This window comes from Hypomesus nipponensis, chromosome 8 (genome assembly GCF_054491055.1).
Source record: "Hypomesus nipponensis isolate SF chromosome 8, ASM5449105v1, whole genome shotgun sequence".
Taxonomy (NCBI): domain Eukaryota; kingdom Metazoa; phylum Chordata; class Actinopteri; order Osmeriformes; family Osmeridae; genus Hypomesus; species Hypomesus nipponensis.
This window is the reverse complement of record NC_140368.1, coordinates 9,503,646-9,528,371: the sequence shown is the minus strand read 5'-3', so window position 1 is coordinate 9,528,371 and position 24,726 is coordinate 9,503,646. Positions and strand designations below refer to the sequence as shown.

General features: G+C 48.5%; 3 protein-coding genes across 3 annotated transcripts; 1 reads left to right on the top strand and 2 right to left on the bottom strand.

Annotated features, from left to right (window-relative positions):
- Positions 1 to 1,012: 1,012 nt before the first annotated feature.
- and1 (actinodin1) lies at positions 1,013 to 5,493 on the top strand. Its single transcript, XM_084703381.1, has 6 exons — positions 1,013 to 1,082; positions 2,379 to 2,423; positions 2,510 to 2,652; positions 2,948 to 3,331; positions 3,456 to 3,710; positions 3,933 to 5,493. The coding sequence occupies exons 1-6, from the start codon at positions 1,013 to 1,015 to the stop codon at positions 4,977 to 4,979; spliced, it is 1,944 nt and encodes a 647-aa protein (XP_084559507.1). The 3' UTR covers positions 4,980 to 5,493.
- Positions 5,494 to 5,902: 409 nt separating this feature from the next.
- On the bottom strand, positions 5,903 to 8,802 carry adipoqa (adiponectin, C1Q and collagen domain containing, a). Its single transcript, XM_084703245.1, has 6 exons — positions 8,680 to 8,802; positions 7,984 to 8,213; positions 7,485 to 7,690; positions 7,304 to 7,384; positions 7,072 to 7,212; positions 5,903 to 6,820 (listed from the first exon to the last, which is right to left on the bottom strand). Exons 2-6 carry the CDS (start codon positions 8,192 to 8,194, stop codon positions 6,698 to 6,700), a joined length of 762 nt encoding a protein of 253 aa, XP_084559371.1. The 5' UTR covers positions 8,195 to 8,213; positions 8,680 to 8,802; the 3' UTR covers positions 5,903 to 6,697.
- Positions 8,803 to 16,943: 8,141 nt separating this feature from the next.
- tmtopsb (teleost multiple tissue opsin b) lies at positions 16,944 to 23,809 on the bottom strand. Its single transcript, XM_084702984.1, has 4 exons — positions 23,470 to 23,809; positions 21,475 to 21,803; positions 19,712 to 19,945; positions 16,944 to 17,237 (listed from the first exon to the last, which is right to left on the bottom strand). The coding sequence occupies exons 1-4, from the start codon at positions 23,807 to 23,809 to the stop codon at positions 16,944 to 16,946; spliced, it is 1,197 nt and encodes a 398-aa protein (XP_084559110.1).
- Positions 23,810 to 24,726: the final 917 nt, after the last annotated feature.

Below are 24,726 nucleotides of genomic sequence, written 5' to 3'. Positions count from 1 at the left end.
AACAACCTATCTTTTTTTCCCCTCAAATATGACTTCCATCCCCCATTTCTCTCTCTCTCTCTCTCTCTCTCTCTCTCTCTCTCTCTCTCTCTCTCTCTCTCTCTCTCTCTCTCTCTCCCTTTCTCCCTTTCTGTGTGGGTAATTAGTTTATCTACCATTGGTCAGACAGCTTGGAGGGCATCAGCCAATCACAGGTCTTCTTGAAGTGCCACTCAACCTTCTGGGAAACCTTTTGTGTGTTAATGAACTGTGTATGTGTGTGTGTGTGTGTGTGTGTGTTACTGATGAGAGGTCTGTTTAAAACCAACCAAACCCCTCTACCAGAGCACAGTCTGTCAGAGGGGCAAGAAAGACTGGGCATTCTGGAAGTTTCTCACACACACTCACATACACTGCTGGGTCAAACTGAGTTACCTATCCTTGCAGCTTGAACAGACCACCAAGAATCTACAGAGACATTTCTACACCCAGGTAAGAGAGAAACTCCCCCCCACACACAACCACAAATTCTGTTTACCTGGTGCAGATAAAACTTTAATCCTTAACACCTCAAACAGATTTGGGAGATATTCAACGTTTTTATGTGTTTTCATCAGGGGCTAGCTCACTACTATTAACTAGACTGAGGCCCGAGTCAGTAGTACGGTGTTGAGGTCCTGGTTATAGTGAACTGTGGATGATGTGAACAGCCTGTGTAGCTGTGCTGTAAGACAGACCAGAGATGTCAGGTCAGTGAAGAATACAATCCATCCTGAAGCACCTGGAGTAGGTAAATGGCTTAGATGACCCCCGCTGAAGCTGATATGGAAGCCCTTTGGAGGTTTCAGGAGGTTTGAGGACAGGACTGTACGCCCTTATGGCCTTACGGGTACATGAAGAGTACACACTATCATGTCAGGTTAAGGTTCGAACATCGTCATCTTTGCTCTGTGTGGTGAGCATTTTCTCATGTGTGTGTGTGTGTGTGTGTATGTGTGTGTTTGGTCTTCTCAGGAGAGGGGGAGGTAGAGTGATGGCTGCAGAAAGAATGTCTTTCTCCTGTTTATTAACAACAGCTCTTCTGGCTACAATCCTACTGCCAGGTAAGTACATGCCAACAAGCATGCATTTGTGACACTTGTGCATCCTCACTTACTGACCTCAGTCAATCCGTCAACCTGTTCTCGTGAGACTGGGCTGAGGAGATTCACTGAGGAACAGTACGGTTTCCCTCCCAGTTGAGTGAGTTCGGTAGGGATTGGGCAACAAAAATGCTTAAGCGTTTGAACACAAAGACACGAGTTTCTGAACCCACGAGTTTCTGAACCCACCTGTTTCGAGTTCAGAGCTGACATGATCGACAGCTTTATCCTGGCAAAGCTTTATTGAATTCTTGTCTCTCCTCTTAAACTGTTTTTGAAACAGGCCCCTGTGCTAGTTAGAGGGCTGGAGAGAGGGGGAGGAGGTAGAGAAGCGCCCTTTCATCGCTCCTGGTCTTGTAAAAGATTAGTACCTGTCAGCATCAGTGCTCCCCCTCTCCTCCTCCCTCTCCCTCTCCCTCTCTTTTCCTCCTCCCTCCGTCCTGTGGCTGCTGTTACCAGATGTTCTACTCTTTTACAGGCTCATAAAAAATAATACAACGGATACACTGAGGCAGCGACATTGAAGCACCCCCCCCCCCCCCCCCGTCTTGTGCCCCCTGGCCCCCCCGGCCTCCCATCCCCAAAAGCACCGGATCTTCCTCATGGCTGTTTTTCCTTTCTTGCTTTTGTTAAAAGCTTTCTGTCTCTCCCTGTCCCTCTGTTCCACCTCAGAAGCTCCCCGTCTTTTCCTCAGTGCCTCCTGTGTCTCTTTCTCTCCCCCCCCAACATTCCCTCGACTTCATCCTGTCTTCATCTTCTATCTCTCATTCTTTCTTTCTGTCTCACCAGCTCTTCGTCCACCTATCCTTCTGCCAATTTATATCAATCTCATTCCTGCCTCCCTTCTCCCTCCATCACTGCCTCCCTGCTCCTGTAAAGCATGAACAATTTCTCCCCGTGGAGATGAAAGAGAGCTGAATCTGTGTTTTCTGACACACACACACACAAACACACACACAAACACACACACACAGTTCTTTGAGGTAACAACACAGTCGGGGGTTCACTATTAACAGTAACCTATAAAATCTACAAAGAGCTACGGCCAGAAAACCTTCAGGCAGATCCAATTACCCTTATCCTGTATATCTGTGTGTGTGCGCTTGCACGTTACTACCTGTATATTGCAGACACAGTAAGGGGGGGGGGGGTAATTTCAGTCTCTGTTCTGACTCAGGCAGGTAACATCTGGCTTTCACAATTGCTTTTGTTGGTGTGTGTGTCTCTTAATGTCCAATTGTGTGTGTTTGTTTTCAGAATTCCTTTCTGCTGGACCTATTGTTCAGAACGTCAAAGGAGATGGTAATGACATAATAACCTTTTAAACACACACACACATTTTGAATTGTATTTTGTATGAAAATATCATGTGATGTCTGTATGACCAGAAGGAGATGCCAGTGATGCTACCGTTGCTATGGCGTCACAGAGGAGACTAGTCCGTAACCGTAGAAACATCAGCTGGTACAAACAGCACGCTGACTTCTGGAGCTGGTACAAGTTCTTCACAGACAATGGCAACCAGGAGGCAGTGAGTGCAGACACACACACACACACACACACACACACACACACCTAGTGACAGTGGGCAGACACATGAATGCCACCCTTTGACTTTGTCCTTGCCATTTGCTTTCATCTTAATGAAAGTCTTAAATCCTTGCTATCTGGATGTATTTTCTTACCAACTCTTCGCTTCCCCTCTCCCACCTCTCTCTCCACCTCTCTCCCCATCTCTCTCCCCCACCCCGCTCTCCCCACCTCTCATACCACCTCTCTTTCCTCACCTCACCCCTCCTCTCACCTCCCCACCTCTCTCTCCCCAGGTCCAGGAGCTGGACCGGGTCTACCTGGCCTACCTCCAGAACAAGAACCGAGCCGAGGGCCGCCGCTCCTACAAGGCCTACCTGAGCCACCTGGGGGATATTTACAAGTCCTGCGCCGATTCCGAAGACCCCAACTGTGTGGCCTCCTACACCAGCAGACCCAAGCCTGAGGCCCCCAAACCTGCCCCCATCAAAGTATGTGACCCCTACAGGGATCCCTACTGCCTGTATGCTGCCCTGGCAGCCCAGGCCAAGGCCCCTGCCCCTGCCCCCGCCCCAGTCAAAGCCCCCGCCCCCCTGTACGTGCGCTCGCCCGTAGCGGTGAAGGACCCCCGGTCTGGGTACTACTTCTACGCCCCTAGTGTGGAGTCTTTCTTGTCTAAGGTAGGAGACCCACACACTGGCTCTCTCCCCTGGGAGTCTCATTACTGATAACAGCTTGTTTTCTGGTGAAAATGAATCGGCCATCATCATCCTTCATATCCCGATCTCCTGGTTCTCCCTCCAGGAGCAGAAGTCGGAGCTGCTGCGTATCTGTGCCTCCGAGGACGTGGAGTGTCTGCAGTACCACCTGAGGGCTGCCTACGGCTACAAGCCCTCCGCCGGAGCCCTGCCCTCCTACGCCCACCTGGGCTGCAACCCCAAAACGGACCCCAACTGCAAGCCCCAGCTGGTGCAGAAAGCCCCCAGCGGCCTCTACCTGCGCTACCCCAACTGTGACCCTCATAGGGACCCCTACTGCGCCTACGCTGCCTCCCTCCAGGTAGGCCCCCCTCCGTCTTCAGCCTCACGAGAGGCACTACTGATGTGCTCGTTGGGTTCCACGCTATTGGGGTTATTTATTTAGATGTTCACTCGTTTTTGTCTTTTGATAAGGATATGAGTTGGAAATAATCATGTTAAAATTATTTGTATTTCAGTCTTTTCATCGAATCATTGCTGAAAGCATTTTAGATGACTGTATGTTTCTGCTGCCACCCTCCAGGCCCCCCGGGCCCCAGCCCCCCCCGCCCAGGCCCCCGCCGGTCCCGGCTCCTGTAACCCCTTGTTTGAGGATGGCTGCAACCCTCTGACCGCCACCAAGTACGCCACACCCCCCGCGGAGTTCCAAGATGAGCATCGAGACGAGGCTGCCGCCATGCGTGCCGCTCCCCCCGCGCCAAGGCAGCGCAGCGACCCCTTCGCCATGTTCAGGGACGCCTACGCAAATGCTAACGCTAACGGGGAAAGCGATCCTCATGCCTCGTATCGTCAAGCTAGCGCTCCAGTTAGTGACCCGTACGCCAGGCTTCGCCAGGCTATGGCTAGCGCTCAGGCTAACGCTCAGGCTAACGCTCCGGCTAGCGACCCATACGCCATGTTTAGCGAGGGCAATGCTAATGCTAACGATCCCTTTGCCATGTACCGCCAGGCCGCGGCGGCTGCAATGCACCGCAGGGCCCCTCCGGCCCCCAGGCAGCAATATCCCGCCCCCCCACCCCGCTACGAGGAGCCCCCCCAGGAGGATCGCCACCCCCTGGGCCCCCGAGGGAAGACCAAGGAGGGCTATGACTGCTTCATCGGCTACGACCAAGAGTGCTACCCTCTAAAACCCAGCGAGCCCCGCTCCGGTGCCCACCGCCACACTGCCTACCCCGCAGAGCCCTACGAGCCCCACCTCAACGCCGACGGGAGCAGGAGCGGCGTGAGGGAGCCCACCAACCCCGACTGCGACCCCGAGTACGACTCCGACTGCCGCCTGAGTCGCTACGAGCCCGAGCAGCCTGCAGAGGCCCGTCCAGAGCACCATGCCGAGGCTGACCACCAGGGGGCAGCGGACCAGGGTGAGCACCACTACCAGGGGGCAGGAGAGAGCGAGCAGGAGCAGTACGAGGCGGAGCCCTACCAGAGCGGGCAGGAGGAGTCCTACGGGGCCTACCCCCCCCACTCACAGGGTATGCCCAGCTTCCAGGACATGTTGAGGGGATACGGGGACCAGTACCCAGAGCAGGGAGATCACAGGGCCTACGCAGATGACTACCGCAAGAAATAAACACACACGCACACACAACCCAGCCTACACACAACGGACTAACACACACACACACACACATACATACACAACCTAGCCTACACGTAATGGACTAACACTTACACATATAATTCAGCCAGACCAAGAGTGTATCCTTAAACAACCCCACGATACTACTATACACACACACATATAAACCATACACACACATATACAGACACACACACAACCAGTCAAACTGGCAAAAGTTTGGGGCAGAGTTGTTGAGAGAAAATGGACGAAACAGGACTGGTGCCAGAGGATATCTGACACACACGCGTACACACGTTGCTGATGGCTGTAGGAGCACGCTTAGCTGGTAGGCGGTGCTGATGAGAAGTTCTGTAGCTGTTCTACATGTGATGGTTTCACCCGGCCCTTTGCTTTGCAGAATCACTTCCCAACTCACTGGAATATTTAATGAATTGTCAAAGTTCAGCTTCGCTTCTGCATCTATAAAACTCATTTTTTGTTTGTTGGTCTTTTGCTTTTGTTACTGATGTATTATGTAAAGTTCTTTCACTTTTGAATGTTTCCAATAAAAGCTTTGAAAGTCTTAAACTTTTGCCTTGTTTGCTGCCTGTCGTTCTTGAAGAAAATCAAAGAACCTGTCGTGTGTTTCAAAAAACAAAAGGAAGAAAGATGAGGCTTTCGGCACGATAAGCTGATAATCCTCTGCTGACCCCTATAGGACAAAAGAAGACAGTGACTAGAAGAACACTGTGTCCAGGGATGTCTGCCGGCTGATAATGAAACACTTTCTAGTCACCCCCCCACCCCCCCCCCCTACAACACACTCCCAACCCCACCCCACCCCAGCCCCCTCCTCCTCTGCCCAGCCTCTGAACCCCCATCCCACCTTCACTCTCACAGCTCACACAAACACAGAAGACAACAGGCCTCTGGAGAGCAGAAACTCAACTTTATTGATCCAGGAGCACTCAGACACACTGATGTCCATGACTCGAGCGTCCATGGAGACAGATGCATTGTGAGGCAGCAGGAATGCTTTTCACAAACCATGATTCGCCACGCAAAATGATCACATCTAGTTTTTGATCATCGAACCACTACTGTCCGTATATTACAGTAATATCCATAACATGACAGTTACAATACAACAGAGTCATATTGTACGTTCATTTGACGTTGGGCTGTGAATCATCTAGCATGCTGTTCTAAATTGGCAGTGTGACCTTTTGTCATTGCAGATCATTTTGGAAGAATCTAATTTGAGACTGGACTGTAAATATCACCCAGCAGGAAGACGGACCACAGTCTCACACTAACTGTCACTTCGGGCCATAGGCCAGTTGGATGTTGACAAATGGATAATGAATGAAGAGAAGAAAGGGTTGAGGAGGGAGAAGAGGAGAAGAGAGGGACATGTCCTGTCCCTGACAGATTCAGTCATTTTAGCAGATACTCTTATCCAGAGCCCCCCCCCCCCGAGGCAAGTAGGGTGAAGTGCCTTGCCCAAGGACACAACGTCATTTGGCATGGCCGGGAATCGAATCGGCTGATCAATAGCCCGAATCTCTAACCACTCAGCCATCTGACAACCACAGTCAATGATCAGGGAGCTTAACTTTGCTCTTCACACAAGGCAGTGAGGCGGGAACAGGAGAAGGGGAGGGGCACAAGAGAGATAACAGGGAGGAGCTTGAGGTGACGGGAGGAGTCAGAAATCACGTGACATCTCAACGCCAGTGGTTCGCCAATGGGCTGACGGGTAGGCGGGGCTGGATCAGGAAGCCAGTGAAGGTGGAGTCATTGGTGATGTCTGCAAATACGGCCCCGTTCTCCATTTCTGGGCCGTACACCTGTAGGAGTACAATGACAGTTTATCTCCATCATATACCACAAGTGAGTGCAGGCAGGTGAACCAAGCTAAGTAGAGGCAGACTGAGTAGAGGCAGGATGAGTATATACAGCTAAGTGGAGGCAGACAGGATAAAGCCAACAGGGTAGAGGCAGGAATAATAGAGGCAGCTCGATTTGAGGCAGGTGAATAGAACCAGGATAAGTAGAGGCAGGTGAGTGGAGGCAGCCAGCAGGCTGAATGGAAGCTCACCTCCAGCCACACCTGGTCTCCAGCTGCAAGGGTCAGCACACTACCCCCCGAGGCCTGGTCAAGGTCAGAGGTCAAATACTGGTCCAGAGTCAGGGAGACCACACGCCCATTCCTGTAAAGACCAACCCGTAACCCCTCACCCTGCAAAACACAGTTATCAACACATGACACGTGTGAGTGTGATTGAGTGTGTGTTTGAGGAAGTGTGTGTGTGTAAGAGAAAGTGAGAGACCTGCACGGTAAGATGGAAGGTGAAGTAATACACTCCAGGGATAAAACACCGGAACTTTCCCGAGATGTCATCATAGTGATGCTGAAAATAATGAGAAACATGAATAAGGAAAAGCTGCAATTGTTCAATGACCTCCTCTATATCTAATGAGTGACTGTTCCAAGGATCGCTCGCATGTTACCTGTTCGTTGTAGAAGGTCTTGGTGAACACAATGGGCGTGTCCACTGCTGAGGTTGGAGAGGTCAGGCCCACGCTGAACGCTGAGTGGTACGGGAAAGAGCTCTCTCCCCTGTTCCCCTGGAGACCTGGCGTGCCAGGGAAACCCCGTAGCCCCAGCCTTCCCTCGCCCCCCGGCTCCCCGGGCTCCCCCCTCTCCCCCCTGGGCCCTGGGCAGGGAGCAAATGACAAACAGGGGGAGGTACGGGAGGCAAGAGAGGGAGAGGGGAGAGGAGGATGTGGAGGTGGAAGAGAGGAGGAGAGGAGTCGGGGGAGAAGAGTAGGGGGAGAGGGAAGGCATAAGCTGGCCAAAATGTTGTTCTACTAAATCCCACACATCTACGTACCCGGACTCCCAGCACAGTTGTACAAGTGAAGTTGGAACCAACTGCACACGTGCAGCTGTCTGTGCCATGCAGTAAGCACACAGCATGCAACCCAACAGTATATCAGGATGTGTAACCTTGGTTTCCGGTCTCTCCGGTCTCTCCAGGACGCCCCTCTCTCCCGTCCCTCCCTGGCTGTCCGTCCAGACCAGGGGTCCCAGGCACCCCCCCCATCCAGCGGGAACAGCCCTCCCTGGGGTCAACGCTGGGCTCCTCCTCCACCCCTCCACCCAGACACCACCCGACTGCCAGCATGCACACCAACAGCACCCGTCCCACTGTGGCCATGGCAACAAGACGATGGTCTCTGAGAGGACAGGAAGTAGGAATCAGGAAGTGGAAAATAAATGTTACAAATGGTGGACCACTGCTGATTTGTTGATGAGACTGGAACAGGGATGTTCGCATGAACCGGCTTGCAGACAGGGTAGGAATATTTAAGGTTAGTTTAGCCTGATGCTTCGTAAACAACAGAGCTCAGACCGCCTATGTCTCCATGCTTCACTCGGTGTGATTATGGAACCGAACTGGGTCTGTAAATGGCCCTGAATACGAGTTCTACTTGTTCAAGATTGCACAGGCGGTACAAAGAAAACATGCTGTTGAACCAACAACAAAACATCAAAATGGCCACATGCATGTGTGTTTCTATTTTGATCCAAACATAGTGGACATGTTAATGTGCTTCATTTCAGAGAGAGAGCGAGAGAGAGAGAGAGAGAGAGAGAGAGGGAGAGAGAGGGAGGGAGAGAAAATCAAACACATTGTCTTACCTTTTCTCCTAAACCCCTACAGTGCAAAGAGAATGAAAAACGAGATGACCGAGTGAACAGGGGTGATGAGACCTGCGCTGTCCTTGCGTAAAAGTAGTGTGTGTGTGTGTACATGTGTACAGTCTGTGTGTGTATGCGGTGTGATTGTCACGCCTATATATATCTTTGACAGAGACTCACCAGCTGGTGACAAAGTCACACACGTTCCCTGTGCCAGCGACCTGCTAGCCATATTAGAACAAACTACACATACACAAACACGAACACACACCACGCACGCACTCACCAGACAAAGACACACACACACACGCACACACACACAGAGCAGATCTGTGTCTCCCTCTGGTGGTCAGTGGATTGTGAACGCTTCCCTGTGGAGACGCTAAGAAGAGCCAGAGCGTTGGTGCTAGCTGAATCACCTTGAGATGGAGCGAGACAGCCCACCGCAGGGCCTCCTCCTGGGAGGTCTGGCTCAGCTCTCACCTCTCATTAGAGGAAGGAATGCTGAGACGAAGAGATGGAGAGACACGGCAAGGGAGGGAGGCGGAAGAGAAAGGCAGGAATGCTATCTCTCCTCCTATCTCCTTCTCCCTCTTCCCCTCCCATCTCCTCCCCTCTCCTCCCCTCTCCTCCCCTCTCCTCCCCTCCCCCCTCCTCCCCTCCCCTCTCCTCTCTTCTCTTCTCTTCTCCTCTCTCCTAAGTTAGCAGAAGTATGCGCCTCTGTAAAGGACAGACTTAGAGTCAATACTCCACCGGAATATTCCGGAGCACGCCACTGATTATAAGGTGCCATGGTGCGAAGGTTAAAAAAGAACAAGAAAAATGGCCCTGATTACCCTCCCTCCCTCCCTCCCTCCCTCCCTCCCTCCCCTCCCACTCTTTTCCTGCATCTGAGACAGTGTGCACACACGGTGAATTCCTCCGAGGGCAACACTGTTGCTGGGGTGTGAGCACTGAGCAGGACTTTGTCAGCCTCCCCATCTTCACACGTTCCCTCTGTAGGTACAGGATCTGCCTAATACCCTATATGGACACCATGCTCTGCATCCGCTCTTTCACCTTGCCCCACATCGAGTCTTTGAGTGGACGTGTGTGTGTGACTGTGTGTCGATGCATGGGTGGGCACGGGTGTGCGTGTCCGTTTGTGTCTTTGTCCACGTCTAGATGTGTATGTGTGTGTGTGGGTGTGTGTGTGTGTGTCTACGCGTGTGCGCGCCTGTGTGCGTGACACACGGAGGCACAGATTCCATTACGGCTGTAGATTCTATCTGCGTCGGGAGTCACAGTGAGCTCCGAAAGGAAAACGTCTCGTCAGCACTTACACAAGTCCTCTATCTGTAGGATTAAACAGACAGAGCAAAGCCACGGTGTAAAACCAGGGGATTTGAACAAAATCTTTTCCTCCTCCTCCTCCTCCTCCTCCTTTTTTTAAAAACCGTGCTTCTATTGATGTTCTTTTCTTCATCCCCCTCGTCTCTTTCTTAGTCTTAACTTTTTTCAGTCCTCTGTTCTCTGAAGGTAAACTCTGATGGGGGCTGAGTCATTTGGATCATTTGGGGTTGAAACACGTCCTAACTGTGTAGCACTCCTAGCCCACTAAGCTGACCTAGCCCCACCCCCCCCCCCCACCGACACACACAAGCACACCCTCACACAGACCCTCACACAGACACGTTGTCGAACCACACAAAGGTGTGCGCACTTCAGGATATTGTACACAGAAAAACTAATTAGACTGTTAAATTGCATGCATTTTTTTCTCCACAATGCTTTTGTGTGTGTGTTCATAACTCAGCTCAGAGGCTCGTTCACATTCCCTGTAGGAGAATGAGAGACGTGGCACATATGGTGAAAACACAGCCAGGAACAGGATATGAGAGAGAGAGAGAGAGAGAGAGAGAGAGAGAGAGAGAGAGAGAGAGAGAGAGAGAGAGAGAGAGAGAGAGAGAGAGAGAGAGAGAGAGAGAGAGAGATGAGCACAGACTGAGGCAGGTAGGTACCTTATCATTGAACTGCAGAGTTGCTGGAAGATGAGGTAGAACTTAAATTAATTTCATACTCAATTAATAAGAAACTTATCATTAGTTACCTAATTAACAATTACTGTATAATGGGGTATTTGGTATGTTGGAGGCATTTCCAGTTTTAGAAACTCAATTTGGTGATAACATGGCATGAGAAAACTTTATATGTTTGTTTGGATATGCAAGTTTCTAACGGTCAGTCTAACCTTTTACTGTAACTTTTAGGTCATCTGTGTGGAAATAAAAGTCTTTATGGTGCAAATGAAGTTTTAGAGAAATAGAGAGAAATAGAGAGATATACAGAGAGAGAGAGAGTGAAAGGATTGCTGAGTGCAGTATTGTTAACAGTTATTAGTTATATTTAATGTTTTTTTAGTTAGGTTACATATCAAATACCTCAATGACGCTCTCCTGTAAGGTCATCTTCTTAAACATATAAATGGCTGTGATTGGCCCAACCGGATTCAGGTTGGTTGTCGAATCAGTTTGAAAAGGAGGGTGACCAGACCCTTGTGCCAAAGCAGAGGAAACACAAGCTCACAGACAGGTGTGGTCCTCAGTCTGGGTCATGTTATCTCAGACAGGTCTGGTCCTCAGTCTGGATCATGTTATCTCAGACAGAGAAACACAAGCTCAGAGACAGGACTGGTCCTCAGTCTGGATCATGTTATCTCAGACAGGTCTGGTCCTCAGCCTGGGTAATGTTATCTCAGACAGGTGTGGTCCTCAGTCTGGATCATGTTATCTCCTTCAGAGAAACACAAGCTCACAGACAGGACTGGTCCTTAGTCTGGATCATGTTATCTCCTTCAGAGAAACACAAGCTCAGAGACAGGACTGGTCCTCAGTCTGGATCATGTTATCTCAGACAGGTCTGGTCCTCAGCCTGGGTAATGTTATCTCAGACAGGTGTGGTCCTCAGTCTGGATCATGTTATCTCCTTCAGAGAAACACAAGCTCACAGACAGGACTGGTCCTCAGCCTGGATCATGTTATCCAGGAAACACGTGTGGATCCTCATCATTCTCACCAGCTCCTTTGTAGACCTCATACCATAATGTTCTACCCCAGAAGCGTAGTTTGCTGTGAGTTAGTGCTCGGTTTGAGAGAGTGTTCCAGAGGAGTCAAGGCTGTGCTTGAGGGCCACTGTGCGCCGCCGTACTCAACGCATGGCCCACGTCTGATGGCATAGCGACAGGTCGTCGTGAAAACCTTGGCGTGATGGATGGCTCTTCCTCGTGCTGTCGTCTTGCCGATGCTCTGGTGTTTATCTTGTTATCCTTCGCTCTGAGCACTCGTTTATCATCCCTCCATCCACAGGGAGGGGGCTTCCCTCGCTTGCCCAACGGCTGATTAAATATTAATTACATATGAACTTACAGGCAGGTGTGTGTGTGTGTGTCTGGCGGTGTGTGTTTAAGTATAGTTGTGTGTCTGAGTGAGAGTGTCTGTGTGTGTGGTAATAAGTCTCATCTAACCATAATGACCATTATCCAGTCTTCTTCTTGTCTGCATGCTGAGATAACTGCGTTTACAGAGATAAGGCTTTGGAGTTGAATGGCCTTTTAACTTTTAGACTTTTATTTAAGGGAAAAGTTAGGAAATTCAAATTGAACGGAAAGAGGTTTATCTTTACAAGCACACAGACAAACACAGTAACACACCCAGAGACACGCACCACACACACATAGAATGTACACCCTGATGAAAAGATTGTGAGATAGAGCTATGTTGGTTGAACTTGGGTTAACTAGTTACTTACTGACAGGCAGATTTCTATCATATGCATTCTGCATATGCTTTCGTACTTCCTTCTTTTTCTGTTTTGCTTAGCAGATGTGCCATCCAGAGACACAATGCCTGAGGGGCTTGTCCCTGCGTGTGTATGTGTGTGTGTGTGTGTGAGAGAGAGGCTCCTAAACGCAGCTGTGTAGACTAGCAACAGATGGCTCAGTCTCATATCTCTCTGGGTCCGTGAGTGCTATGTGACCCCTTATCTTTAATCTCTGACCCCGTTGTTGACATCTACGCTTTATTTAGAGGCTCTTTCACTCCTGTTCTCCATGTAGCGTTACGGAGGGGTGTTCGACTCGCATACAAATCAACAGACATGGGTTAGTAACTGGGAGCGAGGGAAGGAGGCAGAGAATTGAGAAAGGCATAGAGATAGAAAGTCAAGATTATGATCTTCAACGGCAACGTTCCTCTTCATCATCATCCCCCCAGAGGAGAAGAGAAAAGGCAGTGTAAACAAGTGTCCTATGTTCTGCAGCTTGTCTGTGTGTGCGAGGAGGAAATGCTTGGATCCGCTCAACTCTATGACCTCATCAAAAGCTATTTCAGCACACCTGAAAAGCATAAATGGGTGTCTGATAGTGATTTTAATTGTGTGTATGTCTTTCTCTCTGTGGGGGTGCGTATGCTTTTTGTGTGTGTGTCTTTGTGTGCGTGTGTGCGTGTTGGTATTTACATGCAAAACATCTCTTCCAACAGCTGCACTCGACAGCCTGACCGCCTGTGGCAAAACCAAGAGAGAGAGAGAGGCAGGGCAAAGAGAGAGAGAAAGACATGAGGAGAGGAAGGCACAGAGAAGTGGGAAGGTGGGGAGAGAGAAGGAAGGGGGAGAGAGAAGGAAGGGGGAGAGAGCGGGGGAGAGGGGGAGGGTGAAGTGTGAAACTTGGCGGTGGAGTGTGATGTGCTAATGAGCCAGTATCATTGAAGGGGAGATCTGCAGAAGGCCAGAATGAGACCGAGAGAGGGGAAAGGGGAGAGGAGCAGGACAAAGAGAGAAAAGAAAGGAAAGATCGCTATAGGCTGGTCCAGGTGCCTGCTGAGGTGGACCAGGTGACGCGTGTTCCCTGCTCGAGAGCTGAACACACACGCACGCACACACCCTCAAGCACACACGCACACACACTGACCATGGATGGATTCATACGTCTGTGACCTCGAGCTGCCTCTGATTAGTGACTTATTGACAAATCACCGGAGCCCACGTGTCCTTCGTTTCAGAGGTGTGTTCGGTTGCTTATCTTGAACAAGAAGAAGGTTGTTAAAACTGAACTGCAGCTGTCCGTAGCTACGCCTGGGTAAAACGGAGGCTGTTTGTTGACCCTGGTCAGTCTGAAACATTGCAGCTCTCCACACAAAACTGTACATCTACATGGCGTTCATCACCCCAACGGTTCCCTCCTGCTGGCTGGCCTGGGATCCCATCTCTCCAGAGTCTCCAGAGTCCTGTGAATTCATTCAGCTCCGTTCGTGCGTGCTACTTGCTTTGGCTCACAGTTGAAGTTTAGGAACTCTGCCTCCATATGATATGCCAATCAGGGAGGTACGATATTTAGGCAGATGGTTCTGTGGCAACAGCAGAGAGGGCCAAACTTGGGAACGTGAGACAAATGTACCACACACCTCAGACTGAGCCTCCAAGGGGAAATCCAGAATCAATCATAGAATATCCCCCGGCGCTCAAAATAATTCCCTCAACAGACTGATCATAAGAGTTACGAAGAGGACAATAATTAAGTCACTTTTCTTATTTGGCTCATATTTGATTTGTACCTACTGTTATAATTGCCATTATAATTGCTTTGCCGCCATAAAAACTAACAAACGAATCAATGCTGCACATTGGATGTAGGGGTTAGAGTGATAACTCAATATCACAGTCCATGTTAACGAGATAAAAAACTATGTAAGTAATTTGTGAATTCATTATCAGATTAGAGGATTCGCTCAACAAGGATTTTTATAAAATGGGTTTAGGGAGGAATTTATCTTAAGGAAGTGTGCTTAGATAGAAACACACACACACACTTGGACACAGACACACAGACTCATACTGTATAGTTTGATATCATGGCTTGAAGGAAGATAAAAGACGAGAGTAACACAATATTAAGTAAGAATGTGTTTATGTGAGTGGACTTCAACTCATCATTCATTCATGACGTGACCCTCTGAAGTATTATTCGTTTAAATTATTCTGTGTTCCCGGATAGTTTCCCTGCAGATGAAAGATTTAATTTAAAATATGAATCTCCTCTATATCCTTCGACAACGATTTAATAATGGATAGGTTCATCTAACAAAAATACTACTACAAATTGGACGAGGTCCGTGCTAGAGAAAATCTGAAGATTTGTTTTTGTGACTGTGTGCAAACAACCCATCACACACATTCTGAAATGTCATTATCATTCTATATTCTATTCTATAATGAGAAGGCAACATGTATTTGTGCGTTATTTGTTTATGCTACGAAAAACAGTGGAAAAAGCAGAACAACATTTTAAAAATAACACTTGAACAATCTTGACAAAAAGAAAAAGAAAAAACTGCTGTCTTTATGATTTAATAAATAATTTTTTTTTGATAACCTACAAATGCCACTAATAACATGCATTTAAATGCATCTGAATGGATCCTAGACTTCTATAATAGTGTCTCCCCTTCTTGATAGAAAGCAGATCTGTCACAAGTAAAAGTAAAAGCATACATTAGTTTTTCTTGCGTAGAAGAAAAATTAAAAATTAATTGCATAAAATGTTTCTGCAAACATTTCTATCAACTGTTAACCACTGTGTCAAATCCCCATGTATCAAGCATGAAAACGGATTCAGTAAAGATTGCTTACCTCCCTTCTCAACCCCGAGTAATCCTTTAAAAACATATTTCACAGAAGAATCCTCAATCCTCAACATTACATACAAACTGACAAAAAAAAACACAATTTACAAAAACATCATGCACTTATCTTCCAAAAAAACATTGTGCCTCCCAGAACTGGTAGAGAAAAACATTTTGATTAAGAAAACACAATTAATGAAGTTACATAACTAAGATACACTTAATCAATGTAAAGGGAAAAGCTTGACCTATTTTTGTTGCCTTTTGTAATTGCTTTATTGCGGCAGAGCAAATGTGTTTATGGAGAGTCATTTCTATTTCTGTCTGTAAAGTGCTTTCTTGCACATTTCCATATGCATTGCAAACATGCGGAATACATTGCCATTGGTAAATTCTGAATATGACCTCAAACAGCACAAACCTGTAAAGTTACTATCTCATTGCGTGTGTAACTTTCCCCTTCCCCTTACACAAACCTACTACAAACTAAATAACACTAGTCTCATTGCTAGTTGACTGTTTCTCTAAAGATTTGCATGCTAATCGTTAGTGTCCTTTCTGGAAACGACCACAGTAAACCGGGATTCATTCTAGTACTTTTGATGACAGTGGCGAATGCCTTCAGCTCCCCCCACAACAAGAACCTGGACTCCATTTTCCCCCTTCTTTCCCAAAGCCCCCTGGGGTGAATAGATGGAGCCCTCCTCAGCTTCTTTCAGAAGCCTGCCCTGCTCTCAGTTTGCTCACAGACTGGACTCATTCCCAGGGTTGTTTACTCATGCACAGATGCACAAGCAACATTGGATCTTTGGTTCAGAAAAAAAGAAAGGAAAAAAAACAGCCGGATTGTCTCTGGAAAACTTTGGGTCACTCTAGAGCCCTGTTAAAGATACACTTCAAGCATAATGACACCTCTGAACTGATTGCGTTCATTACGAAGTCTCAATCCAGTCTATGTCCATGCAATCTCTGCAATGCCCTGGCCAGAACAAACAACTCAGCCAGACAGCGTGAGCATGTTCATGTGTAATATTGTGGGAGATCAATGAAAGTGATTACTGTGAGATTCAATGCGACATCTTTCCCCTTAACCTGTAGTCGGTCAATCAGTTACTCAATCAATGTTATTGATCAGAACAACACCACTACTTTGATGTCTCTTTAGAAGAGAAATCCCCTTGGTCCAGATATAATGCACAGAAAACAGTGTCAGCATTCAAGTAACCTCTAGGTTCTCCATTGAGCAGCTCGAAGGACCAGAGCTTAACCTTGTAGCTTTGAGTCTGGTCGACAGAAGTGTGTTAGAATACAGTGGAGAGTCATGTAAGGTTAAATCCCCTATTGATCACTGTATCTTTTGCACACATGTTGTGTCCCTTGTCTCCCTTCCACCCTGGTTAGCAAAGAATCTGATGAGCACGACTAAAACACCTTCATTAAGTGGGGCTTACTGGACGTAAGACTTGCACAAGATCTCTTTAACGACCCCTGACCTTTGACTGCGTAAATGGTTAAATGTCTAGAGGTATGTACATTTCTCGGTATAGTCTCTCTTCATGTGGGCCCTCCTGCCTCCTGGTATCTCTCTCTCTTTCTCTCTCTCTGTCTCTAGACATTATAGTGTGCCACTAGAGTCAGTCTGGGTCTGGGCGTGCCAGTGGTAGGGGACTGAGGTGGGGAAGGAATGTGGGGATTGGAGGGAGGTTGACAGTTTGCCGCCTCGGACGATTGGTGGACAGAATGGGGAGTGAGCGGGCCAATGGGTGGCAGCCCAACTCTAACGTTGTGTCCGTTTCCATGACGGTTGTTTCGGAATGTTTTGGTGGCCCGCGACGATGTTTTGTAGCTGGAGCCATGGTCAGGGGTGGAGCAACTCAGGAAAGCTCTGAAGCACCTGTAGAACTACACACACACACACACACACACACATTAATTTAGATAGTTATATCCAGTCAGTTTTTATCCAGTTAAGTACAAAAAGGCCAGTACAAATCAACACCACCTGTCCAATGACGGTATTTGTGTGTGTCAAACATCCTCCCCACGCCCCCACATGCAGGCTGTGTATCCCCTGAACAAACGTAGTGTACTTAGTATACTCTTCAGTTCCACACGTATACTTAGAGTCTACTACATTTCCCCAGGAGACATCGATGACGGCCACAAAGCTTCCTCTCGGCGCCAAGAGGGAGGAGCTAAGAGAAGGAGATCCTTTCTGACCTTCTCAGTGTGGCGACGGGCGGGTGCAGGGGTGCGCGTAATGGGATGGTCCTGAGAGGGAAAGCAACTGGATCTGTCTGGAATGCTCTGGAATCAGGAAGGGGGAACAGAAACAGTTCGCCCTCCCCAAAAGAAAACCTCACCTTGTGGGATGTTTTCTAGTTACATTTTAATGTACTAACTGAGCAGATCATTTTGTTCCAAAGAGGTGTACTGATGGTGCATGTTGTAAGCCAGCAGACAATCAAGGATAAGTAGCACGGTTATGACAGTATCGGCGTCATCAGTGCAAAAGAACAGCCTGTGCTAGGAAGCACTAGAATAACCTTTTCATAGTTAAACGAAGGTTAAACGATGAATAGAAAACAAAGGTTGAGGTGGGCCAACAAATGAATGTGACAAGTCGGTGGTGAGGGGCAAAGAGAGAGAGAGGGAGTGAGAAATGGAGGGAGTGAGAGAGAGACGGAGGGAGAAACGGAGGGAGTGAGAGAGAGACAGAGGGAGAAGCTGAGGGAGAGAGAGACGGAGGGAGAAACGGAGGGAGGGAGAGAGAGACGGAGGGAGAAACGGAGGGAGTGAGAGATGGAGGGAGAAACGGAGGGAGGGAGAGAGGGAGGGAGAGAGGGAGGGAGAGAGGGAGAGAGGGAGAGCTTGATGAAGGATAGAGAATGTAGGAGGGATGAGATATCAAGAGAAAGGACAGGGAGGCGACAGCAGGGATTATCTCTGAGCTCAGGAGCAGATTGGTATCTAACTGAGACAAAGACCTCAGCAAGGCACAGGTGTGTGTGCTCGTGTGTGTGTGTGTGTGTACGTTTCCCTGTCGTGTGTGTACATATGCACGTCTGCTACGGGTGTCACGGGTGTGTGACCATGTGTGTGCAGCCTATTCAGCTCATCTCTTTGCTGAAACATGACAGAACAACACCTCCTTGTTTGTGACGAGTGTCACAGACCATGAGGAAATATCTGGCATTACTGACATCATCAAGTCACCACTGTTAGACACGCTCTTCACTGTGAACAAACTCTTACACAAACCCATATTGTTGTGGACACGCTCTCCTTGAGACCCGTTCTTGAATCCATGCAGCACTTAAAGTCTTCAACTCGCCTCAACTCAATGTTGCCATGGATATGGGCTGGGAGGAACTGAAGACTGACAGCGCCACACAGGTGTCCGGTGTGTGTGAGTGTGTGTGAACAAATAACTTGGTCAGAAACATCGTAATTGTTAGTGGCTACAAGAGGAGGGTTGTTTTATAGAAGTCATTGCAGTGAAAGTACAAGAGTCCAATTATTTTTCTCATGAAACTCAATGTTCTCTCAGGTATAGTTCTGAACAGAAATCGTTACAGCACTGTATGACAGTACAATCAGAGGTCGAAATGTATTCCCTCAGAGAAAACTGCTGTTTCACTTCTGAGCAACTATAATACAATCATACACACCAGAGTGTAATAACGGACTTGACTGCTCGACAGAATAACTTGCAAACACAAATACATGTACACACACACACACACACACACAGACTGATAAAGAGGGTGTGTGTAATGGGGATGAGAGAGGATGGGAATGCAGAGAAAGGTCACAGCCACTGTGCTCCTCTCTGATAATGGATTCCCTTGCTAATCAGAATCAAAGGTAGCTCTCTTTTTGAAGATAAAACAAGCTCTCCCTCCTTCCTCCTCTTTTACTCCGTCCCGTCTTTTCTCATTTCTCCTCTCCCCTCTGTCTGCCTTCACTCTCTCTCCTTTCTTCTCCTACTCTCACTCTGTCTCAATCCTCTCCGCTCCTCGAGTCTCCTCTTCTCTCATGGTAGGTGTTGATGATGAGGAACATTAGTGTTGGTGAGAAGGTGAGAGATGACAGACTTGTTAAACACACAGGAACAGACAAGTCTTTTGTCCGGTGGGATTTAATGGATTTTCATCAACTGACCAGCCATTGTAGGCATGTGCCTTTTCATTCTAAATGTTCACCTTTCCACACCTGAGGTGTGACATCCGTGTATGTGTGTTTGCCCATTACTGTTTGTGTCTTTGTGTGTTTTCAAAGCACCCCCACCTCTCTTGTCACCTAATGCACTGCTGTTCACAACAAGGTTGATAAAGGTGGATGCAGGGTGGCTTGAGGGTGTGTGTGTGTCTCACCTGCTTGTTCATATATATATATATGACCGGGTTGACCACAGTGGAGGTCTTGGCCAGCAGGGAGGGGATGATGGTGACCTCAGGGGACAGGAGGTCACGGGGGCCGAAGGTGGACAGGAGAGCCGCCACACCGTACGGCAACCAGCACACCAGGTAGCACGCTACCATGGTAACCACCATCACCAGCACGCGTTGCTCCCGGCGACGGGACACTACCGAGCTGACACTGCTGACCTAGAGAAATGGACACACAAACACACACAAGTGTGTGCACGCACTCACACACATACACACACACACACGACAGATGTTAAAGAGATAGTGCTACGAAACGTGGTAATGCGTTGATGACCATTGCTAAAGCACACACACTCATCACACTTACACAGCAACGGCTTGTTCTCTCATGGGCATAAATCAGACACACTATTGTTCTTCCTCCTCTGCTTCATCTCTCACTCTCCTTCACCTTCTGCTGCAGTTCTTTCTGTTAAACCACTTATGTGACCACATGACCACACGCGGGCTCTCTCTCTCTCTCTCTATCTCTCTCTCTCTCCCTTTCCCTCTCTCTCTCTCTCTCTCTCTCTCTCTCTCTCCCTTTCCCTCTCTCTCTATCTCTCTCTCCCTTTCCCTCTCTCTCTCTCTCTCTCTCTCTCTCTCTCTCTCTGTCATTCTTTGTGTTTCTGTGTCTTTGTAATTGAATATCTCTGACTCGGGTTACTGCTTACTACTCAGGCCAGTTTGAGTCCCACTGCATAACTGCATGCGTGTCTGCGTGTAACAGGGCCATGTGTTTGTGTGTGCTCTAGAAGCAGGAGATTATCCCCATGAAACAATACACCTCAATAGAAACACAACACAGGGCCATTACGAGCACACACACACACACACTAAGGCATGTGCACACCTTTTTGGTTGTTTAAGCTCTGGATGGAACCCTTGCCAGGTGGGAATCTCATTCACTGGAGTCACGCACACAAATGCACACTTGACTGAACAATACATACACAATACTCACAGTTGGTCCCCATTCAAAAACAAGATTGGCAAGAGGACACTGTGACCATAGCCCTTCTTTCTATCTGCGTCCTTCATCCCTTGCCTACAGCCTCGATCCTCCTCTCTCGAAGCCTCACCCACACCCACACACACACACACACACACGCGCGCACACATACAAAACCCACACAACGTACAAACCTACTCACAAACACAAACAGGAGTAGCTGGGCTCAGGGAGTTTGTCTACAGGCATTCCCCGTCATTAGTAGGGAGCCACGTTAAAGCCCTTCTCATAAACAAAAGGCTCCACAGGGCCTGATTCTAATGAATCTAATCCCTTGTTGTCTTGTCATTAGCAGTTAGCCAGAAACCCCCAGTTGTCTGGATGGGTTTGCTCTGAGCTAGAGTGCATGAGCCCAACTCAGAAACACCTGAGAAACAGATATCCCGCAGAACACTGAGTAAAACACACTCTTATGTAAAGCTGAACCCAACTCCAGTTGGGGAGCTTGGTCACGGATGATGGATGAGGATGGCTGGCTCTCTGGATTTTACTGTACACGGTATGAGGGCGAAAAACCGACACCTACTGTATCATCTGCATAGGTCAGGTTCTGTATCACCTGCATGGGTCAGGTACTGTATCACCTGCATGGATCAGTTACTGTATCACCTGCATGGGTCTGGAACTGTGGCTGCTGACCTCATACGAAAAGTCACAAATGAGGGGGGGTCAGGTGAGGGGTCAGAGGTCGTACCTGTCGGATGGCGGCCAGCAGTTTCCCATAGGAGAACACAATGACGAGGAAGGGCAGCAGGAGGCAGAAGGTGAACAGGCAGACGATGTAGGAGATGTTGTTGGGCGTCTGGGTGCTCCAGTCCACAGAGCAGGTGGTCCCGGGCCCCTCGGGGCCGTAGCGGCTCCAGCCCAGCAGGGGGGGCACGGTCCAGGCCACCGAGTACAGCCAGGAGAAACACACCCCTCCCAGGACGGGCCAGTAGTTGCGCCCGTCTGCCTGGGTGGGGCTCAGCATGGTGCAGTAGCGCTCGTACGACAGCACGGCCAGGGAGATGAGCGACACGATGCCTGGTGAGGGGGGGGGGGGGGCGGGAGGGGGGGGGGGGGGGGCGGGCGGGGGGCGGTGGAGATAGGGATGGGGGGGGTGTCGACAGACATCAGCCGCAGGCCCTTGCACGCACACACACACACGCTGCCCTTACACACACACACGCTGCCTCACACACACACACGCTGCCCTCACACATTTGCCCGCACACAGACCCAGAAACACGTTCAGAATTTTGTAGGTAGCCTAATTGTTCTTGAAATATGATTATAGAGATAATTATAATAGCGAAGACAAAATGCCATTCCCCAATCAGGGCTCTAGTGGAGCTAATACAAAGCCTTACTGTTGTCACATATTGAGTCAGATGTTGGTGAGTAATCAGAGTTTTGTAGCATGATTAGCTCTCATCTGCCTAATCAGAAGATATGGTTTAATGAGAATATAAGATACTTCATTGGGCCACTACATCTAGTCTCAATCACCTGCTGCTATGGAAACCATGATTGGCGCCGACCCTAAATCCCCTCACTGCGGACACACTCAGCGGGCGCTTGCGCCTGGCTGCAGAGGTGTGTGTGTGTGTGTGTGTGTGCGTGTGTGTGTGTGTATTGAAGGGGTCAGCTGGTCTATTAAACACTGACTGCTTGTGTGTGTGTGTGTGTGGGGGGGGGAGGGTTGGAGGGGCCGGGGGGAGTGGGCAGAGGGACAGGGGGACGGGCGGGCGGGCGGGCGAGTGGTAGGTGAACTAAAAGCGCTCTCTAATTAGTACCAATTGAGACGTGTGTTATAACAGCTAATGGACTGACATGTGTGTCCGTTCTCAGGCATGAACGCACACACGTACACACACACACGCACGCCCGTACACACACACATGCGCACGTACACACACACAGACACACAGACACTCCGGTCTTTTTCTCAATCAGATGTGAGTTTTCTTTAGTTTCTACTAATTACTTTTTCAACCTTTAAACTATAATCTCTCTCCTTAGATACCAGCAGACCAATAGAAGAACAGGTTCAAATGAGGACGTGAATGTACAGGAGCACCACACCAATGTCACATCAACTGTCTATTTCCAAACATTTAGAACCTCTTGTGCCAGTGTGGTTCAAAAGAATGGTGGCAATATATCTTTCCGTATTGTGTCTTGGAGGATAAAATGCAATGAGTGAGAGAATGTTCACGAAGTTTGGTGGGAGAGAGAGCCTCAACATCACCCTAGACCGCACGGTGGTTGATGCAGTTACAGACAAGTGGTGTGCAAGAGTCAATACTGAGTTAGGCAACGTCCAGGAGCCGTCCACCGTCTGTGGTACAGGCACGGCAAGGATCCTTGCGCAAAGACTGCCAAAGAGAAACACTCAGCAACTTGAGACAGATTGGACTAGCTTCCTTCATGTTGAATCATTCATTATTCTTAATTCTTACTCTAATTAAGTGTTACTTAAAATTGTCTTCTGACAGATTTTTTTTAAACGACATTACGTAGAAATCTCGACCACCCTATTGAAAATCATTTTTATGTAGGCTATAGGTGTGTTCAAATATATAAAAGCTGATTTGTGGAGACTAACCGACACCTGTTCTTCTCTTGCACAGCCCACTAAAAAGTGAACACAAGAGAAATGGTTGTATAGTTGTTTGTTACCGTAGTAGACTATTTGTCTGATACTCACCTAAGCATGCGTTAACGAAGCCATACCATACGCAGCCGCCGCGTCCGATCAGCCACCTGCCCTGCGTACTGGCGGCAAAGCTGAACGGGGTTCCAAGTACGCACACCAGCAAGTCACTAAACGAGATACTGACAAGCATGACATTTATAGGCGAGCGCAATGTCCGGTATCGACAAAACAGAGTGAGAACCAAAAAGTTATTGAGAAAACCGAACGTTCCGATGAATCCGAGGCACACTGCAACCACAAGGTGCCCGGTGGGGCTGAGAGTTCGCAAGACCACTGTGCCGTCTCCCCCTGGACAGCTCGCGCAGTTTAAGCTCACATTTGATACAATCATACCGGCCCAAGGGCAACGGTTCTCTACTGTTCTTCGTTCCCCGGTGAGCAGCGCGTCCTGCTGACTTTTGAGCAAAGAGAAACCATCCGGTATAATGTCAAGCCCATCATGGAATGCGGAGACATACCCATGGAAGCTGCATTGAAACTGCTGTCCACTGGTGAACTTCATTCACCGGTTGCTCGAGACAAAAAGTTTCAGTGATCAGATTACGTGTCCCGGGGAACAGTGTTAGTAGTAGTGTGCAGTCTTTCGCCGTAAGGCCGCAGACTTCCTCGCGCATTCATCTCCTCGCTCTCGATCCTATCGGGTGCCATAATGCGCACGGGCTTTTATCGCTGCCTGCACGTTGACGTGGGCCGCGCACAAGAGACACAGAACGGTAACTGAAAACACAGCGGACAAAAGATCATTGGAGGAGATGGAGGGTTGGGGGGTGGGAGATTTATCGTAATTTGCTGAGGAATTAAAGCATTGTGTATGCGTGTGGGGGGTTGTGTGTGTGTGGCAAATGACCATGGTGCTATGAGAATGGTTAAGTTACATTTTATATATGTAGGCCTACCGATTGGTTTTTGTTTTACAATGGAATTTTATTACATTTTTCTGTTGGCCAGGATATTTACATTTAGCAGACGCTCTTATCCAGACTTACATTAAGTACAGGGACATTCCCCTGAGGCAAGCAGGGTGAAGTGCCTTGCCCAAGGACACAATGTCATTTTTCACAACCAGGAATCGATCCGGCAACCTTCTGATTAGTTGTCTTATTCCCTCACCACTCAGCCACCTGACTTCCTAGGATATGAGGTCAAGACTTGCCACAGGTTTTGCAAAAAACAAAAGGGGGAAAAGCATGTATTACATAAACAATAGGTAAGCACTTAGGGAGATGAACTTTGCTTATACATAGTCTC

Bases quoted from the DNA above. Each gene is read 5' to 3' on its own strand.
- tmtopsb (XM_084702984.1), bottom strand. From the start codon at position 23,809: ATGATTGTATCAAATGTGAGCTTAAACTGCGCGAGCTGTCCAGGGGGA. The intron at 21,804-23,469 runs GTGAGTATCAGA...CCCCCTCACCAG, and splicing joins CTTCGTTAACGCATGCTTAG to GCATCGTGTCGCTCATCTCC. The intron at 17,238-19,711 runs GTGAGACACACA...GTGTGTGTGTAG, and splicing joins ATATATATATGAACAAGCAG to TTCTACAGGTGCTTCAGAGC.
- and1 (XM_084703381.1), top strand. From the start codon at position 1,013: ATGGCTGCAGAAAGAATGTCTTTCTCCTGTTTATTAACAACAGCTCTT. The intron at 3,332-3,455 runs GTAGGAGACCCA...TTCTCCCTCCAG, and splicing joins TGGAGTCTTTCTTGTCTAAG to GAGCAGAAGTCGGAGCTGCT. The intron at 3,711-3,932 runs GTAGGCCCCCCT...GCCACCCTCCAG, and splicing joins CCTACGCTGCCTCCCTCCAG to GCCCCCCGGGCCCCAGCCCC.
- adipoqa (XM_084703245.1), bottom strand. From the start codon at position 8,194: ATGGCCACAGTGGGACGGGTGCTGTTGGTGTGCATGCTGGCAGTCGGG. The intron at 7,691-7,983 runs GTTACACATCCT...CTCCCTGCCCAG, and splicing joins CGGAGAGACCGGAAACCAAG to GGCCCAGGGGGGAGAGGGGG. The intron at 7,213-7,303 runs GTCTCTCACTTT...TGTGTTTTGCAG, and splicing joins CCTTCCATCTTACCGTGCAG to GGTGAGGGGTTACGGGTTGG.